General features: G+C 33.7%; 4 protein-coding genes across 5 annotated transcripts; 1 reads left to right on the top strand and 3 right to left on the bottom strand.

The window, feature by feature from the left end:
- Positions 1 to 342: 342 nt before the first annotated feature.
- On the bottom strand, positions 343 to 1,997 carry LOC110996722 (prostaglandin reductase 1-like). The gene is made up of 2 exons (XM_045629188.1): positions 1,865 to 1,997; positions 343 to 1,675 (listed from the first exon to the last, which is right to left on the bottom strand). The coding sequence occupies exon 2, from the start codon at positions 1,659 to 1,661 to the stop codon at positions 654 to 656; it is 1,008 nt and encodes a 335-aa protein (XP_045485144.1). The 5' UTR covers positions 1,662 to 1,675; positions 1,865 to 1,997; the 3' UTR covers positions 343 to 653.
- A 3,653-nt stretch (positions 1,998 to 5,650) lies between these two features.
- On the top strand, positions 5,651 to 9,617 carry LOC110996729. Of its 2 annotated transcripts, XM_022264543.2 has the most exons (4): positions 5,651 to 6,005; positions 6,730 to 6,809; positions 8,932 to 9,094; positions 9,425 to 9,617. In XM_022264543.2, exons 1-4 carry the CDS (start codon positions 5,675 to 5,677, stop codon positions 9,583 to 9,585), a joined length of 735 nt encoding a protein of 244 aa, XP_022120235.2. In that variant the 5' UTR covers positions 5,651 to 5,674; the 3' UTR covers positions 9,586 to 9,617. The 2 variants fall into 2 exon arrangements, 1 of the variants encoding a protein (XP_022120235.2); XR_006750393.1 differs by lacking the exons at positions 5,651 to 6,005; positions 6,730 to 6,809 and adding an exon at positions 8,373 to 8,440.
- On the bottom strand, positions 7,065 to 8,133 carry LOC110996728 (prostaglandin reductase 1-like). Its single transcript, XM_045629319.1, has one exon. It carries the CDS (start codon positions 8,121 to 8,123, stop codon positions 7,110 to 7,112), a length of 1,014 nt encoding a protein of 337 aa, XP_045485275.1. The 5' UTR covers positions 8,124 to 8,133; the 3' UTR covers positions 7,065 to 7,109.
- A 762-nt stretch (positions 9,618 to 10,379) lies between the features above and the next one.
- LOC110996733 (neprilysin-4) lies at positions 10,380 to 22,657 on the bottom strand. Its single transcript, XM_022264547.2, has 14 exons — positions 22,270 to 22,657; positions 21,316 to 21,417; positions 20,418 to 20,551; positions 18,305 to 18,473; positions 17,301 to 18,070; positions 16,446 to 16,596; positions 15,779 to 15,965; positions 14,920 to 15,038; positions 14,554 to 14,730; positions 14,050 to 14,265; positions 12,926 to 13,098; positions 11,952 to 12,136; positions 11,328 to 11,471; positions 10,380 to 11,204 (listed from the first exon to the last, which is right to left on the bottom strand). Exons 1-14 carry the CDS (start codon positions 22,650 to 22,652, stop codon positions 11,028 to 11,030), a joined length of 3,087 nt encoding a protein of 1,028 aa, XP_022120239.2. The 5' UTR covers positions 22,653 to 22,657; the 3' UTR covers positions 10,380 to 11,027.
- Positions 22,658 to 22,847: the final 190 nt, after the last annotated feature.

The following is a 22,847-nucleotide window of genomic DNA, read 5'->3' as shown; positions in this document are numbered from 1 at the left end:
CGTGGTCCGTGGGGTCCTAGCGCGATAAGGCTTTTAAGGGAATTATCAAAAAGGTTAGTCCACTTTTTATACACATATTCTACCAACCGCTTTTCCAAAGGTTCCCATTTAGCAAACCAATGAGCGCATCTATCTCTTTATCAAAACCTTCAGTGACAGCAGTGATCGCCTCCGGCCACCTTTTTTATTATTGTAAAATAAACTATATTATTATTATATTTTTATTTAATTGGATATTATGAAAATAAGGGATATGAAATCCTTTTTATATCCCATTACACCGTACAGATGCCGTTTTGCGCATTTCACTTGCATCCTTAAATGCGTATAGAACCACAGATTTATATCAATCTTACCCCAACAGGGAAAGATTGAACTTTATGCAGCAATTATTATTAGTACTGAAGAATAGATACTGTGATTCCATGAATTAAACATGCAATTATATATACATATGTTACCAACACAGTTTTTTAATTTTAATAAAATAAATTAATAAATAAATATTGAAAATATACGCGGCTTACCACGAAATTTAGAATGTTATGTGTATTAATAACCTCTACACTTACATCAAACATTGTTATTAAGAAATCATAATTGATTGTCACTTTTTCTGCTACCGATTTTAGATTGACCCTTATAACACATTACTAAACTTTTACAAGAGCCTTTCCCATGTTTTCTCCAGCGAGCATGCCGACAAAGGCGTCATAGAGGTTATCCAACCCTTCGGTCACATGGCTTCTTGCTTTTATGTTGCCTTGTTTTATCCACTGTGCCAGAGCAGCGATCGCCTCTGGCCACCGGTTTTCTGGTTCGTACCACCTTGATACTATTAAACCCTCCACTTTTAGCTGCTTGTATAAGATGAGCGGCAGCAGTGATGATGTCTTATACGTGGTTGGATCCTCATTGTACGAACTAATGCAACCACAGAGAGCAACTCTTCCATACAAATTCATTTGCTTATAAATTGCAGCAGTCAGCTCCCCGCCTACATTGTCAAAATAACAATCTACACCTTTTGGAGCTGCGTCTTTTAAAGCTTTATTAACATCCGCAGTCTTGTAGTTTATAGCTTTGTCGAATCCTAGTTCCTTCTCGAGCCATTGCACTTTGTCATCGGAGCCAGTGAATCCAATAACTCTGCACCCTTTAATCTTTGCAATCTGTCCTACAATAGATCCGACGGCACCCGCTGCTCCTGATACAACCACGGTCTCGCCAGCTTTCGGTTTACAGATTTCAAGAAAGCCAAAGTAAGCGGTGACTCCAGGCATGCCTAAAGCTCCCAAAGCCAATTCAATGGGTAGACCTTGAAGATCTGGCAATAGATATACATGACTGTGGTTTTCCGTTAAATCGGTAACCACGCTGTAGTCACACCATCCTTGATGATTTACCACCCTGCAGCCAACTGGAAAGTCTGGGTTCTTTGACTCTATAATTGTACCTATTTGAAAGCCGAACTGGTCGTATGGAATTGGTCTCCTATAGCCGTAGGCCCTCATATAAGGGTCGACACTAATAAATTCGGCTTTCACTGAGAACTGTCCGGTTTTCAGCTGCGGCAATTCATATTCGACAAGTTCAAAGTCATCCTTTTTGGGAACTCCTTGAAAATATCTTTTGACGACGTATTTTCTTGCCTTAACCATTATAACACGATCAGCTGTAAATGGTAAGGAATTTCAATTGAATTACCAGTTTTATCATTTGTAACACATTATTTAACCTTTACTACACGTATTTTTGTTATGTTGTGTTAAGCTTGTCGCATAGGGCAAATTACCTAACTGTTCAAGTGTTAAGGATATCTTGTGATACAGACGTGAACAGAATATAAAATTAAAATACTTACTAAATAAAATGTTCCAGGAATCTTCGATCGTATTTTTGATTATTGCGTATTTTAGTTCACACTTATCGTATTCAAATGTAGTATTCAAACGTAGTGGGAATAAAATACTAAAATTTTATCACACTTGGTGACTGGATTACACAGCAACAGGTAGTGATCCGACAATGATGACGACGATCCATGATATATACACATGCACACATTTATATAATACACATACGCTACACATTAATTTCTTCTCATCATTATATTATTACAACATTTAAATTTCTTACATAAGTAAGTCAAGCGAGTCATTTTACAGTATTTTGACAAAACTCTATATATTTTGTGGTCAGTGCTGTATGGGGCGTAGGTACATACCATGCTGGTTTAATCAACATTCATATACTTACATCTGGGTTTGATTGCCGGCGAAAAAATATTTATAATTTATTCAGACTGACATGTAATGAAACCACATCCATAGGCCTATACAATGTGATCAACAAGACGGCAGTGTTTAGTCATTCCCGTGGCAGATTTCAAATTAGATTAATATTTAATATATATAGCCTATTAGCTACCGTAGACAAGACTGTGTCATAAACATATCACCGTAAATATATCATAATCTCTTAACTCGTTAACTATGCGTTAGAAATAAGAAAATCCTACAATTCTAATTTTTGGAGCCCGTGGTTAAATACGTGTATACAAAGACTTCATAAAACCTTATTACATAATAAAATGAACATTCGGAAGCACAAGGGTTGTCTAACTTATGACTTGAGAAGTCATGCTTGACTAAGTTCAAACCATATCGCACTAACACTTTTGTTTCCGTAGGCATTATTATTAGCAACTTATTATTAGTTTGATGAAAGGTTCGACTGATTTTAAATAACTTTAATTTTATCTTGCTATTTTAAACGTTCTCGTAAAATTCTAAAGATCTAAACTATAGATTTTTGTTTAATTTAAGGGTATAATACGAAATATAAAAATATCATCAAATGAAATGTGAAAAAAAAACAGGGAAATATTTCCTTCTTTTCAATTAAGCTATAGTTTTCTGAAATTCGCACATACCAGTCATCACATCTTTTATTGATTTATATATTATATGAAGTATAAAAGTCTTTTAAATTGTTCTTTAATTTGAAATAATGCATTATCTAACGTAACATTAATTATTACTTGTAATTTAAAGATACTTGTTGTAAACTTTATACCATTTAAGTGTGGTGCTTAAAATCATAAAGTTAATTGATGGTACATTTTATTTGTACATTTCAGGTGGTGTAATTAAAAGTTCTAAATATATTATTGTACTTGTATTAGAAGCTAATGATAAAGATTTATCAAATCAAATTGATGTATACGTCATGACTTTTTGAATATAAAATCTAATGAACAATAATAAGTAATGGTACGCAGACATTTTCCTTAATTATTTATTACTACGTTAACGTAAGTTTATTATTATATTGTTAATGATTAAGAAGTTTGAATTCAAATCCCTTAGGAATTTCTGACATTGGTTATTAAAAACGGTTTCCTCACGATGTTTTCCGTCACTGTTCGAGTCAATGTTAAATGCGCACATAGAAAGATATTCCATTGGTGCACAGCCGGGGATCGAACCTACGACCTCAGGTATGAGAGTCGCACGCTGAAGCCACTAGGCCAACACTGCTCCTGCTCCTTTTATTAAAGAAACAAATTTTATTTTCAAACTTTTAACATTAAAGTTACCTGAAATGCTATCTTACACAAGTTTGTCAGTTTACTATTTGATCGAAGAATGTATGTACTTACATATTTAATATTTTCTTTTCAGGAAAAGAGAAGACAGTTAAAAGTAATAACAGAAACCAAAGGACGAATTGTATTAAATTCTTAGCTTTAATTAATTTAGGTGTTACATTATGTACTTTAAATCATTTTCAAGTACATAATGTAAATCCCTTATTATCAAATTCATATTTGATAATAAGGGATGAAATAGGGCCGATCCTTGAACTGGATGTTGAACAGTTTTTATTTTTACTTGGGGAAATGCATTGCGCATACCCGCGGCGCGACTGCTTGTGAACCAACCGGCAACATTGTACAAACATGTTGAAAAAAAAAAAAAACTGCGAGGTTGCCAATTCGATCGATCGTGTGAAAACTTTTCTCATAGGCACTCTTCCCCTCTCCCGTACACAGTGAAACGGTACACCTTACGATCCTGGTTCACTGTTCAAGTCTGATAGTCTAATGCTTAAAATCAATAATATTTCTGATAAATGTGGCGTAAATAATTTCATTGATACAACGTATGTATTTTTTTGGTGATTCTATAAGTAAATTAACGAAGACTTTTAATTATACTATTTGAAGAAGGCTGATTGTTAATGTTATCTGATATAATATAGATATGAGGTTTAAATGATAACTACCTAAGCGTTATTAAGAAGTTAACTGCTGTGAAGAAATCTATACGAAACCTTTGTAATTTGAAATTATAATTAATGTGTTATGTTTATTTTTTATTAACCCAATTCTTGCTTCAACTGATAGGTATATCAGGTTGTTCTATGGCAAAAGAATTTCTCTTTTGAGAAAGCACTGAAAACCCATAGAGAACCCATAGAGAAAGCACTGAAAACCATTTTTTTTTTCAAATTGTTCTTTTATTCATTAACTGCTGATCAATCTTCACTTAACTCTTTATTTATCAATCCGCAGTACTATTTATATTATTTCTTCAAAGCGGTAACATGTCGCTTCTTCATTTTGCAGATTAACAATAATTTACCAAAAGAATTAAAAGATCTTCCGACTACAGTCGTTAAATCGTTATTTTTTTCTTTTGTAAATATTTTCTAGATAATTCCCCGACTATGTAGTCGTCGTATTAAATAGCTTCCGTAAATAGTATTGGTAACTCGGATGATAAAACACTACTACCTATTTATTTTCACTACTTTTTGTAGCTATGACCTGTACAGCAAATCCCAAAAATATGCCTCTTAAGTTAATGTTGAACATTATTTACTTTAAATTCGTCTCCGTAACTTTTATGCGTTATCCATATATTGGACAGTCGGTCAGAACATGTAACATCGTCTCCTCATCCGTATCGCCACAAGGACCGGCATCACTTTGTTTTATCCTGAATCTGTAAAGGTACGACAGGAATCCACCGTGACCTGTCAACATCTCATCAACAACATCAATCCCGTTGGTTTCATTTGATTCTGTTTCTTCTAAGCTGCTGCTGTTTATTCAAACAAAAGTTATCTGGCTAAAAATATTTTTATTCCGTACATGATCATCATCTGATCATGTGTGTTTGATGATACTCTCACATAATAGGTAGCGCGCTGACAATTACCGTAACAACAACATAATATTTGGTTTGGGTATGAATAATTTACCTTTTATTTTTTTTATTTATAATAAATTATATACTTTTATATATATAATCAATATTTTTTTGGAAATATTGAAAAATGTAATTTAGATGTTACTTTATAAGTGAAATGCAACAACCTCCAATGCGAAATACACTATGTCAAGAATCGTATAATATTAGTTAGTTTATATGTTTTTTAATATTGTTGTGTTGTTAATTTTTTTTAAACAATTAATAAGAAATAAACAAACCTAATAAGTACCTGCGTAATTTGACACATCCGAAACGTCACTTCAAGTTCGCGGATTTTTATGTTTGACAGATAATAATAATAAAAAAGCTTAAAATTAGAAGAACAAATCATTTTGACACATAGTTCAAATTTCTCGTGTCATAACATATTTTATATTTTATTTAATTTTACAATGGCTAGTGGTGATACACCAATACACAAGCAGAACATGACGTTCGCTCGCTCGAATATCCCTATTATTGGGGCATTTGTTGACTATGTAAACACAAGTATCGAATATATTCGTACCAAAAGTTTCTCGCGAGCCGAAAGACTGCAGGCGAGTGCCTCGCCCCACGCTTTGTCTGCTACCTTTATCGCGTTCGTCTGCCTGTCATTGGGAATGGTTAGTAATGTAAAGTTTGAAGTGGTTACTTACGATGAAGAACCATTACCAAATGACCTGCACTTCGTTTTAATGAGCAAAGTGGACAAACTGTATGTCGATGATATAGATGTGTCACGTAAGTTGTAACATGTAATTTCTACTTGAACATTACGACAAAAACAAAGATTAAAGTAAAGACAATTTATGACATAGCCACAAAAATAAAATTTATTATTACAACACTTGTAAGAATGTAATTATTGACTATTATACCTCTGTAATTAGGCTCCTATTAATTCTTCTGACTTGCTAATTCAGATCTCTTTGGTTTATATATATTCTGCAGTTTTTTATTAATTGGTACAATACCTATAGTGTCCAGATTTTCTGTATCAAAGAAATGAAAATAGGTATAACCTATATTTATATTATTAAGTAATACGATTAACATGAGATGATTACTATGTTTTACAATAATTACTCTGCCTCTTTGTCATCTTATCAACAAGTTTGACTGCAGGTTAGGCTTCAGGTTTCCCGAGTGGGGCACTGTTCGTTTCCTTATTCAAAGTCGCGATGAGCATGTAAAAAAGGTCCTGCATACTTGTTTCATAACATGAGTTATGGATTTCCTCCTCTATTGGTGTTCGAGTCGGCCAGGAGAACATGCCAATTATATTGACACTCACGTCTTTTCTTCGAATGGGATAAGCAGAGAACAAGAGAAGAACAGCACAGGATACACTATATATGCTACGGTCCTGACATACCTATTTCGCTTGATCCACATTTATAACATTGCCACCATGAATGCACGTCGGTTATGGTTTTTTTTTAAATATTTAATTTCAATGTTATAGGGGTTTTGTGCTGTATCGAAGCATCAGACACAGTTGTTATATTATTTAGCACACTGCTGATATGGAACACTGGAAACGTGGTAATTATATTCATATTAAAAATATAAATTATAAAAATAAGTATAAATAATATTTAAACTTATGAAACTTTATTAAGGTCATCTGTTTTTAGGCGTAAGCAAAATCGTGTGTATCGACAAAAAACGACACGAATCATTTAATATTATAATACAATATTATAATATTAAATGATTCGTAATAAATATGTGGAGATATTCACTTTATATTATTAAATCGCTTGTAAGAATTTTATAATTTTACAATCAAATATCGAAATTAAATCAAACATTTATTCCAGAGATAACAAAATATGTGTTAAATTACACTTTAACAACCGCTTTTCCAATATTTTCCCCATTTAGCAAACCAATGAACGCATCAAACAATTTATCAAAACCTTCAGTGACGTGGCTTCTAGCTTGTATCTTACCGGTCTTAATCCACCCCACAAGAGCAGTGATCGCCTCCGGCCACCTATTTACTGGGCTATACCAATTACGAACATGAAATCCTTCAACTTTTAATTCTCTCGCGACAATGTAGGGGAGTACCGATGTCGTTTTTGGCCTTTCACTTGCATCGTGATTGTAAATGCTTATGCAACCGCATAGAGCAACTCTACCACCTTTATTCATTTGGCTCATTATCGTAGCACTTAGTTCCCCTCCTACATTTTCGAATAGACAGTCTACACCATTAGGAGCAACTTCTTTCAAAGCTTTACTAAGATCTTTTGATTTATAGTTTATCGCTTTGTCGAAGCCCAGTTCTTTCTCGAGCCATTCTACTTTTTCATCTGAGCCGACGAATCCAATGACTCTACATCCTTTAATCTTTGCGATTTGGCCGACTATAGATCCTACAGCACCGGCGGCTCCTGTCACTACAACGGTCTCACCAGAATTGGGTTTGCAAATTTCTAAGAACCCAAAGTACGCCGTAATACCATGCATGCCCAATGCACCCACGCCAAGTTCAGTGGGCAGCCCCATGTCTGGTAATTTGTATACTTTATTGGATTCGTCCTTTAGAATTTTCTCGTCGATCAAACAGTAATCACACCAGCCCATATGACTCACGACTTTACATCCGACGGGAAAATCGGCGTGTTTCGATTCTACAACGTTACCTATTTGGAAACTGAATTGATCGTATGGAATAGCGTTAAAAGGGTTGTAGGCTCTTAAATAAGGGTCTACGCTGATCCACTCAGCTTTCACTATGAACTGACCGTCTTTAAGCGGCGGCAATTCGTATTCAACAATTTCAAAGTCATCTCGCTTGGGAAGTCCTTTAAAATATTTTTTCACAACGTATTTCCTTGCCTTTACCATCGTCGCAGTTCTGCAAGAAGTTTAAGAATTTTGTAAAAACTCCTTTGGTTTGCCAGCTGTTTAAGTAAATAATACTAAAATTATAATTTTAAAAATTTAAATTAAATTATAACTTCTTCAAACACTACGTTATTACGGAATGTCGTCTCGTAAAATATAAACATATCTATATAAATATAATTAATATATATTACTCACGAAATAAGCGTAAAACACTGCACTCAATGCTTAGAATACCTGCCACAGTCACGGACGAGGATTAATGACTTGTGAATATGAAGTCAATTTTATAACATTTTCAACGTTTCAAAAAAAATGTGTGGATAATTACTTATTATTATATTTAATTACTTATGAGTGACCTTAATTGTAAATTGTATTTTGTAAACACATTTCAAAAGTCGAATTTTATACAAAAGATAAATGGAAAAGTGTTTCTTAGATTTTCCGAAATACCGAACGGATAGTACAAAAATTTATTTAACTTTAAAAAAATTAACTATATTCTCATGTACCTAGACCGGTAGTAGAAGAAGGCAGTAGAAGTTTAGACCCAAAAAATTATATTTACATGTAAATTTAGGAATGGTGAATAATTTTAATTGATAAGTTAAATGCAAGTTATAGTAGGATACAAAATTAAATCAATAAAATTGGGAGAATGTAAATCAGAAATCGAATTCATGCGTCGTTTAAAAAGAAGCCGTGATTGGCCTAGGATGTCGACTATCAAACAAACATTATCGTTAGTAGTATCTCTCTTATAATGTTACTATAACTTTTCTGGCACTTTTTGTACTGTTTACAGCGTTCGCCTCTTAGTGAATATTTTTTCCTGCCCTGGCTTGGAGCGACAATGCGTGGTCTATGCCTAAGACAGGCTCCCACCGCCGTAGCCCTACTTTACACGATGTCCGTTGCTAATGGAAATATTAACCCGTTGTTTCTAACTGCTTTTTCGTTTTTATTCTGTAAGTACATATGTATCTAAATATCCAATGATTTTAGTCATAGAAACGTTTTTAGCTGATAAACTATTGCTGAACAATAGATCAGTTCTATGATCAGTGGCGGAGCTTCTTAAAGGTTTTTAGGGCCCCGAGGATACAAAGAGCCTATTAAGGATATCCATATAGGGATAAAATATCTATTTTAATAGATATTTGATATATTAAATTAAAAAAATATGAATTCCCCGTCGTTTGTTTAAGTCTGACTCCCATACGTATTGGATTTTGACATGCGATCATTGATCTAAATATTGCTTCTGAATCTCAATCTCAGCCTACTTAAACCTCTAGTGCTTGAAGCTCGGCTTTGGCTGGAAATAGCGAGGCTTGTCTGCCTTCGTTGGCAACGCCGTGACCATGTTGATCTCACTCGACCACCGCAAAATGAAGTGGAAACTCTTTGGAGCAACGATGACGTACAAAGCCTTGAAGTTGGTAATTTTGTCTATTAATTGCTTTGATATGAACATGTGTTTTTATTTTATTTTCTGGTAATTATATATTTGACTAAATCTATGTGTTTTAATATGTTTCGTATAGAACTTTGAGGTGATTTTGATACGCTATTTTTCTTTATAACAATACACATGTTTGTCAACCCATAATTGTATGATTCTCTCCTTCATCATAGTAAGGTATAGTCTTTGAAATTAAAATCAGTATTGGCCGTGTTGTTTCAGCGTGCGCCTTTTATCTCTGAGGCCACGGCTTGAATAACGGCTGAGCACCAATGGAATTTTCTTTCTTTCTTAAAACATGCTTCTACGGCAAAGACAAATATCGTGAGGAAACCAGCATGTATATCCTATTATACCTAAAAATCGGTGATATATGTCACACAAATCTGACTATACAACTAACAAAAATACTTAATTTTAACGCTTCAAATAAATTCCATACACTTTTTATTTATTTACACCTTTTAAATGCCAAATACTACAGCAAACTTACTTAGTCAACTAAATATTCATCAAAATCGGTTTCGCGGTAGATCAGTAGCATATTTGAAATGTTAATAGGCTATTTGTAAAAAAAATAATGCATATTTTAATACAATAATATACAAAAAATATTAACAAGTCTTAAAATTAAATTAAAGCGTATTTACCAAATGCAAAATCTATATAATAATTCTGTACACAAACACGTTAAAAAAACTTAAATGTAGTATAGAAATAAACGATCAACATAATAGTATATAAACTACGTTAAAAATATCTCATGAGTATATAATAATAATATATAGTATTTTTTTTAATAAAACGCCAACTTATTACATTTCTCTCTGAGTTACAAATATAAATTCATGTTCTTGCAATGAAATGTTTATTTAATTGTTTTAACGATTTTGAACTTAATATTGTCTTTGGTAGTACACACGAAAGCCAACGACAATATTAAGAACACTTGCAAGCAATAGACAAAAGTTTCACTTAGCACTTGTTCTATTTGCTGTTTCTATTAGAAAAATATAGTTCGTTTGTCCACGCACTTCGCGTCGGTTTAGTCAAAGTCTATACAAAATAAATCAACAGACAACTACATGATACGCTTTATATATATAATTATGGTATTCCTACAAAAAGTATGAACCACGAAATCTTCCTAAGTAACGTGCGTACTTGTATACCTGTTATAGATACGTCGAGTATTCTGTTACTGATTGATTTTCGGCGAGTGGTTTATCATTGTTTAGTATACTACAAACAAATAAGGAATTTTTATCTACTACTATAAATATAATTTAAATACCTTTAATAGATCTTTTAGTAAGAGTAATAATAGTTATATAATGCTTAATGCACCTATTAACTAACAGTACATGGCCAGTACTCGTTTCTATAAAACCGAGTATTTCCGGCGTATCAATACCTATACTAAATTAAAGCAATGTTCACCAAACACTACACTTTTGCTTGGGGTTCATAGGTGATCCAACTGGACATTGGAATTCTCTAGCAAAGTCTTCAGAATTTGAAAGAGTACCAATAACCCTGAACCTTCCTGGTGAGTGAACTGCCGTCTTGAGTTTATTTCGCATCGCTTCTGGTCGCATTGAACCGCACCATACCTGATAAACATCTAACTATAAGAAAATTTAAGATAGGTATATTTTTAAGGTAATCGAAAAAGTTTTAATTAATTTGTTATCTACGGGATAAAGATTTTTATCTATTTTATTAGTTTTCAGTACCTGAGCGAAATTCAGAAAGAAAAGTTGTGTGTGTGTATGATTTATTCCGGGAAGTGTTTCATGCACTGCATTGTGTTGATCAAGCCAGTTTAAGTATGCGTGAAAAGCTTGCTTTACTCCACCATTGTCTGCTATATTTTCTCCCTTAAATAACAAAAAGGATTTCAATAAGTTTATTTAATAACTATTTACTTAGAATTTTAAAGACATCTAATCATATAACTGTTATTAGGTTGCTAAACTTCAGTATGAATAATTATTAAATTTGAAACAAGCTGCTTTCTCTCCACCGATGTATGTACCTTGATAGAGCTTTATTTTAAAACATATTTTTATTTTAACAGAACGTATAAGTATAACACGTTCACTTACCATACGCGTTGTACTTGTGATACACTTTATACTTGCGGTACGCGTTATACTTGTTATGACCATATTATCATTTTACTTATGTATTCTGTCATAGTAGAACCTAAGTTTGACAAAGTCATAAGACATCAACAATCTACAGTACTTACCCTTTTCACCGATCAATCTCCTTCGTGCCTTCTCCATCTACACGACACTGGCGAAGTACCTTGTGCCCACTTGGCATGAATTAAACCCATTAAAAAAAGTACTTACCTGTGTATTAACGCCATCTAGTTTCATATTAACTTCGGGAACAGTATATCTTCCATATTGATCAATAAGGCATTGCGCTCGTCTATGAAATGCCTCTATGGCCGAGTCCGACCACCATCGATGTAGGTTCCCTTCACAATCAAATAACCGCCCTTTGTCGTCGAAACCGTGGGTGATTTCATGACCTTCAATGTAAGGAAAGTATAGTGTGCCTTTATTAACTAGAGTTAAAAGTTCGTTTTGAAATTTCAACCCAAAGTTCTTACATTATATAAATATATAAGCAGTATATGGGGCAGAAGGATCTTTCATTTTCTAATTTTTGATGACATGGGCATTGGGTGATTACGTAAGCATTAATTACTTTATTACACAAGTTATTTGAAAGAGCTTTGCTAAGTTTTGCCGATATTGTAGTATATCTGCTTACGTAATAGTTAACGGTGCCAATTAGACTAACGATTTAGTGTTAACATGGATACCAGTTTTTACATGTATAACCATGGTTAAACTTTATTTATTTTCATTTATTCACACTTCATTGCATTAAAAATACACAAATAACATTACATAAAAAGTATAAAGGAGGCAAGGCCTTATCGCTAACAAGCTATCTCTTCCAGGCAACCTGAATCTACAGGAAAACAATAAACTATGAATAAAACAAACTAAAAAGCTAGTCTCACGGATTCATGATTGGCGATGAAATTCAAAAGAAAAGTAAATACTAAGAATATTAGAATTACAAAAGTGACGATTGATCAGGATAGGATATGGTCAAGAAATGTTTATGCAGAGGAGTTTTAATATATTATGTTAGGAAGGTAGCCAATCGTATGGAGTCGGGAGAGTTTCGTGATGAGGTCAAGATAAAGAAGCTATTACTTCTTTCATTCTTAGCTCTAAAACTTTATTTTTTTACTGTTTAAATGTTAAGATCTGACTTCAGTATTACAAAGGATTATAAGACTTACCAATAACAACTCCAATACCTCCAAAATTGAGCGAGCGTGGGAAATGGCGATGATAGAATGGCGGTTGCAGAATCCCAGCAGGAAACATTATTTGGTTTTTGTTCCGACTATAGTAAGCATTAACTACCGCCGGTGCTGTATTCCATAACGTCTTGTTTACTGGCTGACCTATCCTATAAACACAGAGGTGTCTTAGTAATTTAAAAATCACTTTAGTCTTGGCCTGATATTTCTGTATCTTATCCTTGATCGTATCTCTATATCCAAGGTCGGACGCGGTGGATTCACATTGTAATTACTCACAATACTAACGTTATCAGGAAATATGCATTTTTGAAGCTAGTATCTTATCTTCTAGTTATTAAAACATCAGTAACGCTATTTAGACCAGCCACAGGGCCCCAAATTTTTCTATCTGTTACTGATCTTATCCTATCTTCTTCTTCTTATCTGCTCAAATTTAGCAGATACCTGGATGGATATACCAAGGTATCTGCCAAATTTTGAGCCATAGACAAATCACAATTTTGTTACTTACAATATTTTAATATTTGTAATTCGATGTTTTTAATTTTGGATGTTTTTAAAAGAAACTGTTCAAATAATGATTTGTTTGAAGCTGGGAAATAAACGACTTTAATAGTTTAAAATATGAGATTACAAAATTACGGGTAGTGGTGTTGCGACGCTAACAAAATCTACTTTGGCTTATCGAAGGGTTTACAAATCTAATACACTTATGTTAGTGGACATTATCAGAAACAATAATGTTAAAATATAATTTATGCGAGTATGAGTGTGTAAAAACTAAAAAACGGCTCAACATTCCCTTCAAGTGTGCAATGATTGTTGACATTTGGTTAACGCTTCTAATTATTACCTAAAATATTTATATGTTAGTTATAACTTAACTAAAATTATGTTACATAAGTCGTGCCTAGTTTTAATAATATAATATAGCCTTTTAATTCCGAAACTCAGTCATTTTATATATTTTCACTCCAGTATATCTCGGAGTTCGTTCTGCCTCTTGGCAAAGGCCTCCTCTAACCCTTTCCACTGTTCTCTATCTTTTGCGACTCTTCTCCTGTTGCCTATTAGTTATTGACCTTTAAAATTCTCACCTCGACTGCTCCATCTTCGTCAAATGTTGCAGAATATTTAATATATTCTCAAAGTATTTATCGGGATAAATCTTCACTTGTTTGTATCTTTCATCTAGTTCGTGCTTCTTTAGAATGAAGCCAGGGTATCCGATTCTCAGCATCATAGAGTCTACTTTGTGGGCAGCAAGGTTTTTGGTCTCATCGTCTATCCAATCAGTCTTATGGAGCAGATCTCTGAAATATTAATTATAAACACACAAAACACCCCAGTGGTACAAGCCTTCAGGTCTGGGTCCCAGATTTCTATATCTGTTACGAGATAATTTTTTTATAATAGGCAAAGTAGATGATCAGCCGGAACCCATTGAGTTTTTGTGCCTAAGACAGGATATTCCTCATGATGTTTTCTATTAAATAACTCTTTCCTCTCTTTCTGTCAAATAGTGTTTATGCTGTGCTGGATAGAGACAGTTGCGTAAGTTTGATTGTTAAAGTATACTAAAGCATTGTTTTAATATTCACCTGAAAGATTGTTGAATCTCCCTCGTCATAGTCAGTGTGTCATTTTTACTCATTTCATCAAAATATTTACGCACAAACATCGAACCTAACGCCATCCCCATATTAGAATTTACTTGGGAAATGCAGTTCTTCCATCGTGGAGGGGACTGTTCTCGACCAAAGAGTATGAAATAAAATCTGAAATTACATTATGATAAAAAAATAATATTAAAAAATATCCAGCCCAGCTTAGACATCAACATCTGCGTCCATATAAGTAAAAACCTCCAATCAATTACGTTAGAAACATTTAATTTTGCCATTACAAGTTAGCCGATTCAAGAGATTCTATTAAAGTTATATATGAATTAGTATATTATTACTTACTGTTGCTTAGCCGATTGGAATCGGTCGTCCAAATTGTTGACGCGATGCCTCACAAAACGCCAAAGCAGATAGTTCGATAAAGTGGTTAGTTCCGTCTTCTCAATTAATTGAACCAAGTGCTGCCAAATTGTTATATAAAGGCGTTATATAATTATATAGTATAATATAAGACGAATCATCTGCTTAGCTCGCGTCGAGTGTATATAATTTAATAATTCGTAATAAAAGTGTTCAAGTCAATGATATAGGTCTAATTTATACAGGAGATTTAAAGCAAGTTAACTGAGCGGTTTCTTTTTGCGCACCGCCGCTTTGGGATGCCCATTGATGTATTTCCAAGCCGTTTTGACTTAGGGACCAAACAAATTCAAGATAAAAGCGACCAAATTCTTCAGACGGGCAGCGTACGAGTCGTCTAGCAATGATTAGGCGTCGGTATCCACTTGACATGAGATTAGCTGCCTGCCCGTTCGCCCCTTGTTTTACAAAAAAAAACTTACACTAAATATGTAACATAGGTAATAGTTATCAGGACAGTATTGACCTAGTGGCCCGAGAGCCTCTTATCCCTGTGGTCATTGGTTCGATTCTAAGCCGTACACCAATGGAGTTTCCTTTCAATGTGCCCATTAAACACTCCCTCGTAAGGTGATGAAAAACATAAGGAATGTCATGCTTCAAACAAAAAGTCGACGCCGTATGTCAAGCACAGAAGGCAGATCACCTACCTGACTCATAAGAAACATAAACGATGACGTTGGTTTGGGCTCCAAATCTCTGTATCTGTTATACAGAGATTTGGGGCCCATACCGAAAAGGTGGTGGACCAGGGGTGTTTTTTGTTTCTAGTTATTCTTACCCGAACATAATTCAATGCGAAGAGCACAACAGTTTCCCCTGGATGTACAGTTCTATTCATTACGATACATAAATATCTCCTCCAATCGACCTTCGGCACCATCATTTCCAACTTGGATAACGGCATTCGTCGATACAAATCCGATACGTTACGTCTATCTTCGGGGGCTGATGTAATTTTGGCTAATCTATGAAAAATAAACTATTAACACGTGTAAGTACTTCTATTATTTCTCCGTACTTTGCTGATAGAGGTGAAACTTTATTTTTTATTTAATTACAATAATTAACTGCTTCAACATGTGATAAGGAGCTTGATAAATGGTTGCTGGTGCATACAAACATTTTGCGAAAAAATCTTGGATTTTTAAGTGGTAACGGAGAGTTTATTGCCAGTTCAACTGTGCTGTCATTTTAGAAGATTTTCACACCGTGAGGAAACTGGCATTTCTCATATCCAAAAATGGATGACATATGTCCGTGAAATAAAAATGCACAAAGAATCAAATGCTATCTAATCATAGAGTCTACTTTGTGGGCAGCAAGATTTTTGGTCTCATCGTCTATCCAATCAGTCTTGGATAAGGCCAAAATCCATATCCAATCCAACAAAGTATCTTTAGTAATTTGTCTGCATATTATTATTAGGCACTAAAATGAAAACTTACTTGATTTCAAAATCCATTAACTTTTCAGCGCTTGTCTTCACATACCCAGGCTCGCCTCCGAGCAAAATTGCGACTTTTATCAAGTAGGCTTTGTACGCATCTAAATAAGCTAGATTTGAGTCCTGAAGAAAGTAATCACGAGTTGGTAAACCTGTAAGACCACTGTACAATGAATCTATAAGTCATTGGATTTAAATTGTTATGTGAAATAATGTAAAAAAATTGAAAAATTGCTTATGAAAGATCGTTGATTTCCATTTGATACTTTTAGAGCTAAAGTTGCTGGCATAGCAAAAACCTTATAAAAGGTTAAATAGTATATAAGTAATAATAAGGTAGTGGGTGGTGTAGATTGCCCCAAGAACGGATGGCCGATGGGAAAGATGACCGAGAGAAGTCCTGAAATGGAGGCTGAGGGCTAATCGGCAAGCGTTCAACGGCCTACCACTGGGTGGGCAGATAATGTAGAGCTCGGGGAACCGGTCGTACTGGAAATTTACAGAAGAGGCCAATGTCTAGCAGTGGACACAGCACAAACCAACTAAAGTTTAAACATCTCCTTTATTTCCCTCCTAGGTTGAGGGTAATATAGAGAGACTGAGTTAAGTTTGTCTCCTAAATGCTATAGTACTCTCGGCGCCAAGTCTCGACAATGAATCCTACAACTTTCTTCACCACCGTTACCCAAAATCATGAGCATTAAGCATTATTAAAAATTTCTCAATATTTTTTGTAATGCGACGCTTCATGATCCTCATTCGAGTCTTCCAGGACAATCGACAATCTCTAACATATTTTATAATCAGTAAAAATATTTCGTTTAATTTACCGATCTAGCATAATACAACAATATACCTAGGCTGGTTTGGTCAAATTGAATGACGTACTCGTCGGAGTTCTTAATATCCGGCCCAACCCACTGAGATATCAAAATATCATTATTAAATAATCGTAATTTAGCCATCAGTTCAAGCCAGTCAAAGTTTGTTGGCGACCATTCAGGGTTTAATATAGGCCATCCACCGAACAGATCTAGCAGATCTAAGAGCGGCTGATGGGCCCTTTGCCGCAATATTTCGTGATTCATACAAGATTTAAACAAATATCTGGCTTTCAATGTGGCATCTCCTTGCGCTGGATCCGTTGGCTTAACAGTGAAATGAGATATAATTTCTTCTATTGGCTTCTGTCTTCTTTTTACTCTTCTCTTTGAAAGTAATTTTCGTCCATTTCTAAAATTAGATTTCTTTGGCCTTAGATATTTTTTGCTTCGCTTGTGTGCATTTAAAAACTCGTGTATTTTGTATTTAGTTTTATGTTTCTTTTTGTATGTAACTTTGTCTAAATATCTTCGAATTCTATTTATGATTTCAGATTTATCATGCTCGTTAATGTTGTAATGGGGCAATTCTTCTATATCTTCACTGGGTTTTAGTACAATATCTATGTGCAATTCATTAAGCAAATTGGGGCACGTTGAAGGACTAAGTACGTCTAAAAAGGATTTGTCTAAATCTAAATGTGGTCCTGGATATGTGGATGATATATATTCAGTACTTTTAAATTCAAGTAGATCTTTAAGGACTGCATCTAAGTTTTCTCTCAGCATTTCAAAGGTATCATAACTGAAATAATACGAATAGTTTCAATAATGCTATATCTGAGTAAAATTCCTCGAAACTAACAAACACAAAAAATTATGAATTTATGTAATTAATTAAAGGAAAATATCTTAATTACCTGAGGACAACAATTTAAGACACGTCATGACGTGAAACATTATACCAATCACATTAATGACTGCAACAAGTGTCGCTTAACTTCAATAATCGATATCTAGTGTATACAAAAGAACTCACCCAGCCTTATCTGCTGGTATAGAATTCAGTGTTGGCCAGTTCCCACACGCATATTGATAAAAATCATGACAAGGGTCTGCGTTCTTATCCATGTATTGTTTCATGATGTTTGCTTGCGTGTTTCTTATTGTTTCTCTATCTCCTTGGCCTTTCCAAAAGCCGTGTATACCTGAAAGTTATTTGAATACGGTATGGCTGCGTAAATAATAACTAAATATTATAAGAAAGTCGATTCTTCTTGATTCGAGGAAGTTTAGAAATTTAGAAAAATAATTCACCGATAACAAAATACAAAAATTATTATTAGATGTTCTTATATAGCTATTTTTTACCCACTTTTTGGGGGTCCATACACTTTGGGGTTTTATATAATTATTGATTTATGGGACCGACTTAAAAATATCAACTTTAATATCGATAAATAAACAAATTATACTTAAAAAGATTCAATTCTCTTGATAATACAATAGCAATAAATATAATGAACAAGTATTAAATACTTTTAAATGCATATTGAAGTCGGTATAATTTTTATCTAAGGCCATGCCAATATAATAATATAAAGTATATTTTTCTATCTATATTATGTAAAAAAAAATCGGAAAATGTTCAGCTCAATTCTCGATAACGACTGGAACAATTCAGGAAGAATTTGAAATTGGAAGGAAAAATTGCACGGAAAAAGACTTTAAACAATTATTACGGAAAAGCCAACAGTCTCTAAATGGCTAGATTAGAAAAATGACGCATATTTTGGCATGTAGGTATCTACTAAAAAGTACGCTAAGAAGGGATCAATCTTTTTTATTTAATCATTCTTTTATGCGAAACAAAGTTTGCGGGATAGTAAAAATATAATTACGACCCATCCCTAAACATTTATTCCTTAGAGAAGAGTAATTAACGTTTTTAAATCAAATAGGTCTTTCTTTAGTGCCTTGGTCTAGAACCTAGCTCAATATAGCCCTTATACAACAAATAATTGACTACTTTAAGACTATTCTTCATTAAAATGAAATCTAAATAAGCTGAAAAGTTCATCTAAAACAAATACAGTGTAAAGTCCATGTGACATGACTCGATTTAACGACACACTCTATAAAGCCAAAAAATGTACAGTCCCATCAGTGTCGTTATATAGAATTTACACTGTATTTTAAATCGAGATTATTATGAATAATCCCGTGAATATAAATCCTTAGATTTCACGCTCATTTCTTATTAACTCCATACCTAATTAAAAATTAAAATTAAGTTGACTATAGTTCGATAGTTTTCTGAAATTTTCCTCTGCGAGTTTCTCTTTATGCTTATATTTAGTAGCAGTTGACAAGTCTAATAGCAATAGAATTGGTCATGAACTTGACTCATTTTAACGACAATTGGATAATGAGCGCGTAGTGTATTGCTTTTATACGCGTACAAAAACGTCTGACAATTTAAATATCAATAGATTTCAATTTTCTAAAAATGTTTAAATTCAATCCATTTTAAGACTCGTAGCTGTTAAATGCTTTGACCATAATCAATCTTGAATGATCCATCAGTTTAAATATAGCACTAATGGTATCCTGAATATGTTGATAATACGTATATCTTAAAACGTTGGTATGCTGTGCATGCCCAACTATATGAGTCCTTTTTTTCTTTATTATTTTGTTTACTGATATAGCAATTGAGACAGAAATGTTTGCTTACTCTAACTCAAGAGAAATGAATAGAAGAGAGAGAGAGACAAAAAGCCCAATTTCTCGCCGTGCCCATGCCACTTTCATACCATAACAAATATACAAAAACGCTATAGGTTTTATATAAATAGTTTAAATAATAATTAATAGTTTCTACCACTTGATAGAAACACTCTTATTGAATATATCTACGAAGCATTTAAGCCTCAAATAAAACGCTCACTATTGTACTAGCTACAATAGTGAGCATTTTATTTGAGGCTATATACTTCAAAAAAACATATTTTTTTTAGGTATAAAGTCCATTGGTATGCAGCCGGGGATCAAACCTACAACCTCAGAGATGAGAGTCGCAGGTTAAAGCCACTAGGCGAACACGGTTCAATTTAAATTTTATACAGTAAGAGGATATGTCTACCACATACCTGTATGAGACCGTACTTGTTTGTATACATGGGCACCTGAACTCATTTCTCCTTCCTCGAGCTCAGGTTGTCTGCGAACTTGTTCGACATCGTCTAAAGGGCCGCGGTCTACGTATAGTTCTGGATGTGCCACACTAAAGTCAATAATAGTAAACAAAGTCAGTACTAGAAACGTCGTAAAAATATCCCTTCCTCAAACTCAAACTCAAAAATATCTTTATTTATAGGTAAACATGTACACTTATGAACGTCAAAAAAAAACAAATTAAATTAATTGTAAATTTACATTTACAACCAGTTCGCAAGTCAAGGGTGTAAAGCGGGTAAGAAGAACTGGCAAGAAACTTTCCGCCACTCTTTTCAATCCCCAAATTTTTAATACAAGTTGTTTTAACTAAAGCAAATCAATCCCAAGGATTAGGATCATTTAAGTATTCGTCACATTTATAAAAGGCTTTATTAATTAATTTACTTTTCACAAGGGCTTTGAATTTATTTAGTGATAGTTCTCTAATTTCGTTTGGGAGTTTGTTGTAAAAACGAATACAATTTCCATATGAGGACTGGTTTATCTTCTGGAGCCTCCTATGAGTACACTGAAGTTATAATAACAATCTTGACTCATCTGTTTCCGTTCCCTACATTATTGTTTAAAGGATATTGTAAAAAGGCTAACCTAAATTACGATGGGTAATGCCAGAGGACTCGCAATTCCGTTGTCAGCCATTTAAAAATTTGTACCTACAGTGGCTAAGGTTGAGTTAGTGTACTAGTATTATAATAATTGTAGACGTATATTTAATAAATTTAACTTTAAATCATTTCATATTGTGTTACGATCGCGATATATACTCGTAAATTACAAATAATTTAATCTAAAACTAATAAATATAAGTACCTTTGTAATTTACTATCGTCATCGTATTGGTAGTTCTCTTCATTGACATAACCACCAACATTACCCTCTTCATATTCATCATTTTGCAATGATTCATCTTCTCTGAAAGTATGAATATCATAAATAAATAGTTCGCTTACAGTCGTTAACAATTGGCAGGTGGTTAGTAAATTTAATTTAAACATAGGCTTACAACTAGTAGATGAACATAATTATGATAGGTCAAATACAGAGTTCAAGACCATCGAACCTATGCGATGAACGCGTCTAAAGCACAACCAAAATAGGTTAACTAGTATCTAAAGTAAACTCATGTATTATTCATACATCGACCCAAAAATTACATTTACAAGGTAAAGTATATACGACTAAAATTTTCATTTTCTTTTTTTTTGTTTATGCAGGAATCCCTTTCATTTGTATTAATACATATATTAATACTTGCATTACAGTATGTTATTTATTTTTGAAGGCGTATGTGTATTATAAATGTACACGTTTAATCCTTAACCTAAATTGCAACATTCTAATGAACGTTTGGTATGCAACTAACCGAAGTTTAACATATAGATATTTTTTATTTATACTATGATCAGATAAAGTTTACTATTTATTTAACTATCACATTTTTTTTTATAGAACAGGGAACATACGGGCAGGAGGTTCACCTGATGTTAAGAGATACCGCCGCCCATGGACACTCTTAATGCCAGAGGGCTCGCGAGTGCGTTGCCGGCCTTTTAAGAATTGGTACGCTCTTTTCTTGAATGATCCTAAGTAGAATTTTAAATTTTCAATGTTTTCAAGCAATTGTTGATCGAATGTAGTCAACAGAATTGAATAAAGAAAATATTGTATACTTTTGTCAATTCGAAATATTCTGGGACCATATTATACACATTAATATATAAAAATAATTGGTACACTGAAGAAAATTTTCATTTACAGACTTACTCATAGTCATTGGACGCTATTTGGCTTCTGCGTTTGATCCTCTTTGACGGTTCATTTGTTGTGTACGCAAAATCTCTAACATCAGAATCTGTGTCGAACCGTTGTGTTAATATTATATCTTCATGAGGCAGAAATGAAGTTTGGAAACCCTTGAAAACGTCTCTATCCTCAGGTTCAACACTTTCAAACCTCGTAAAGGTTTTCGGGATGTTCTTAACTATGAACTGATCGGACGGGTCTCCTAATGAATCGACTGGTTTTCTATAAACGACATAGGAAATAGATGCAACCACAGTGATTGATATGATGCAAATGAATCGACACAAATTAGCACTTTTAGGTTTAACTGATATTGTTTGGGGTGTCGTTTCTGCTCGCGTCATCGCAACGACTGACAACGTCGGATTTGTAACTGGAATGATGCTGTATACTTATGTAACAGCTATTGTAATGCTGACCCTGGGATCGACGAGCTAGGAAATGCGAGGATTAAAAAGAAATATGTATAAATAAATGCAAATGCAAAGAAAATTGTGAAGTTTATTTTCGTGTAAAATCCTTTTTTTGAAAGTGTCTGC

This window comes from Pieris rapae, chromosome 8, assembly GCF_905147795.1.
Source record: "Pieris rapae chromosome 8, ilPieRapa1.1, whole genome shotgun sequence".
Taxonomy (NCBI): domain Eukaryota; kingdom Metazoa; phylum Arthropoda; class Insecta; order Lepidoptera; family Pieridae; genus Pieris; species Pieris rapae.
Note: the sequence above shows the minus strand (reverse complement) of the source record. Positions and strands in the feature narration are given on the sequence as shown.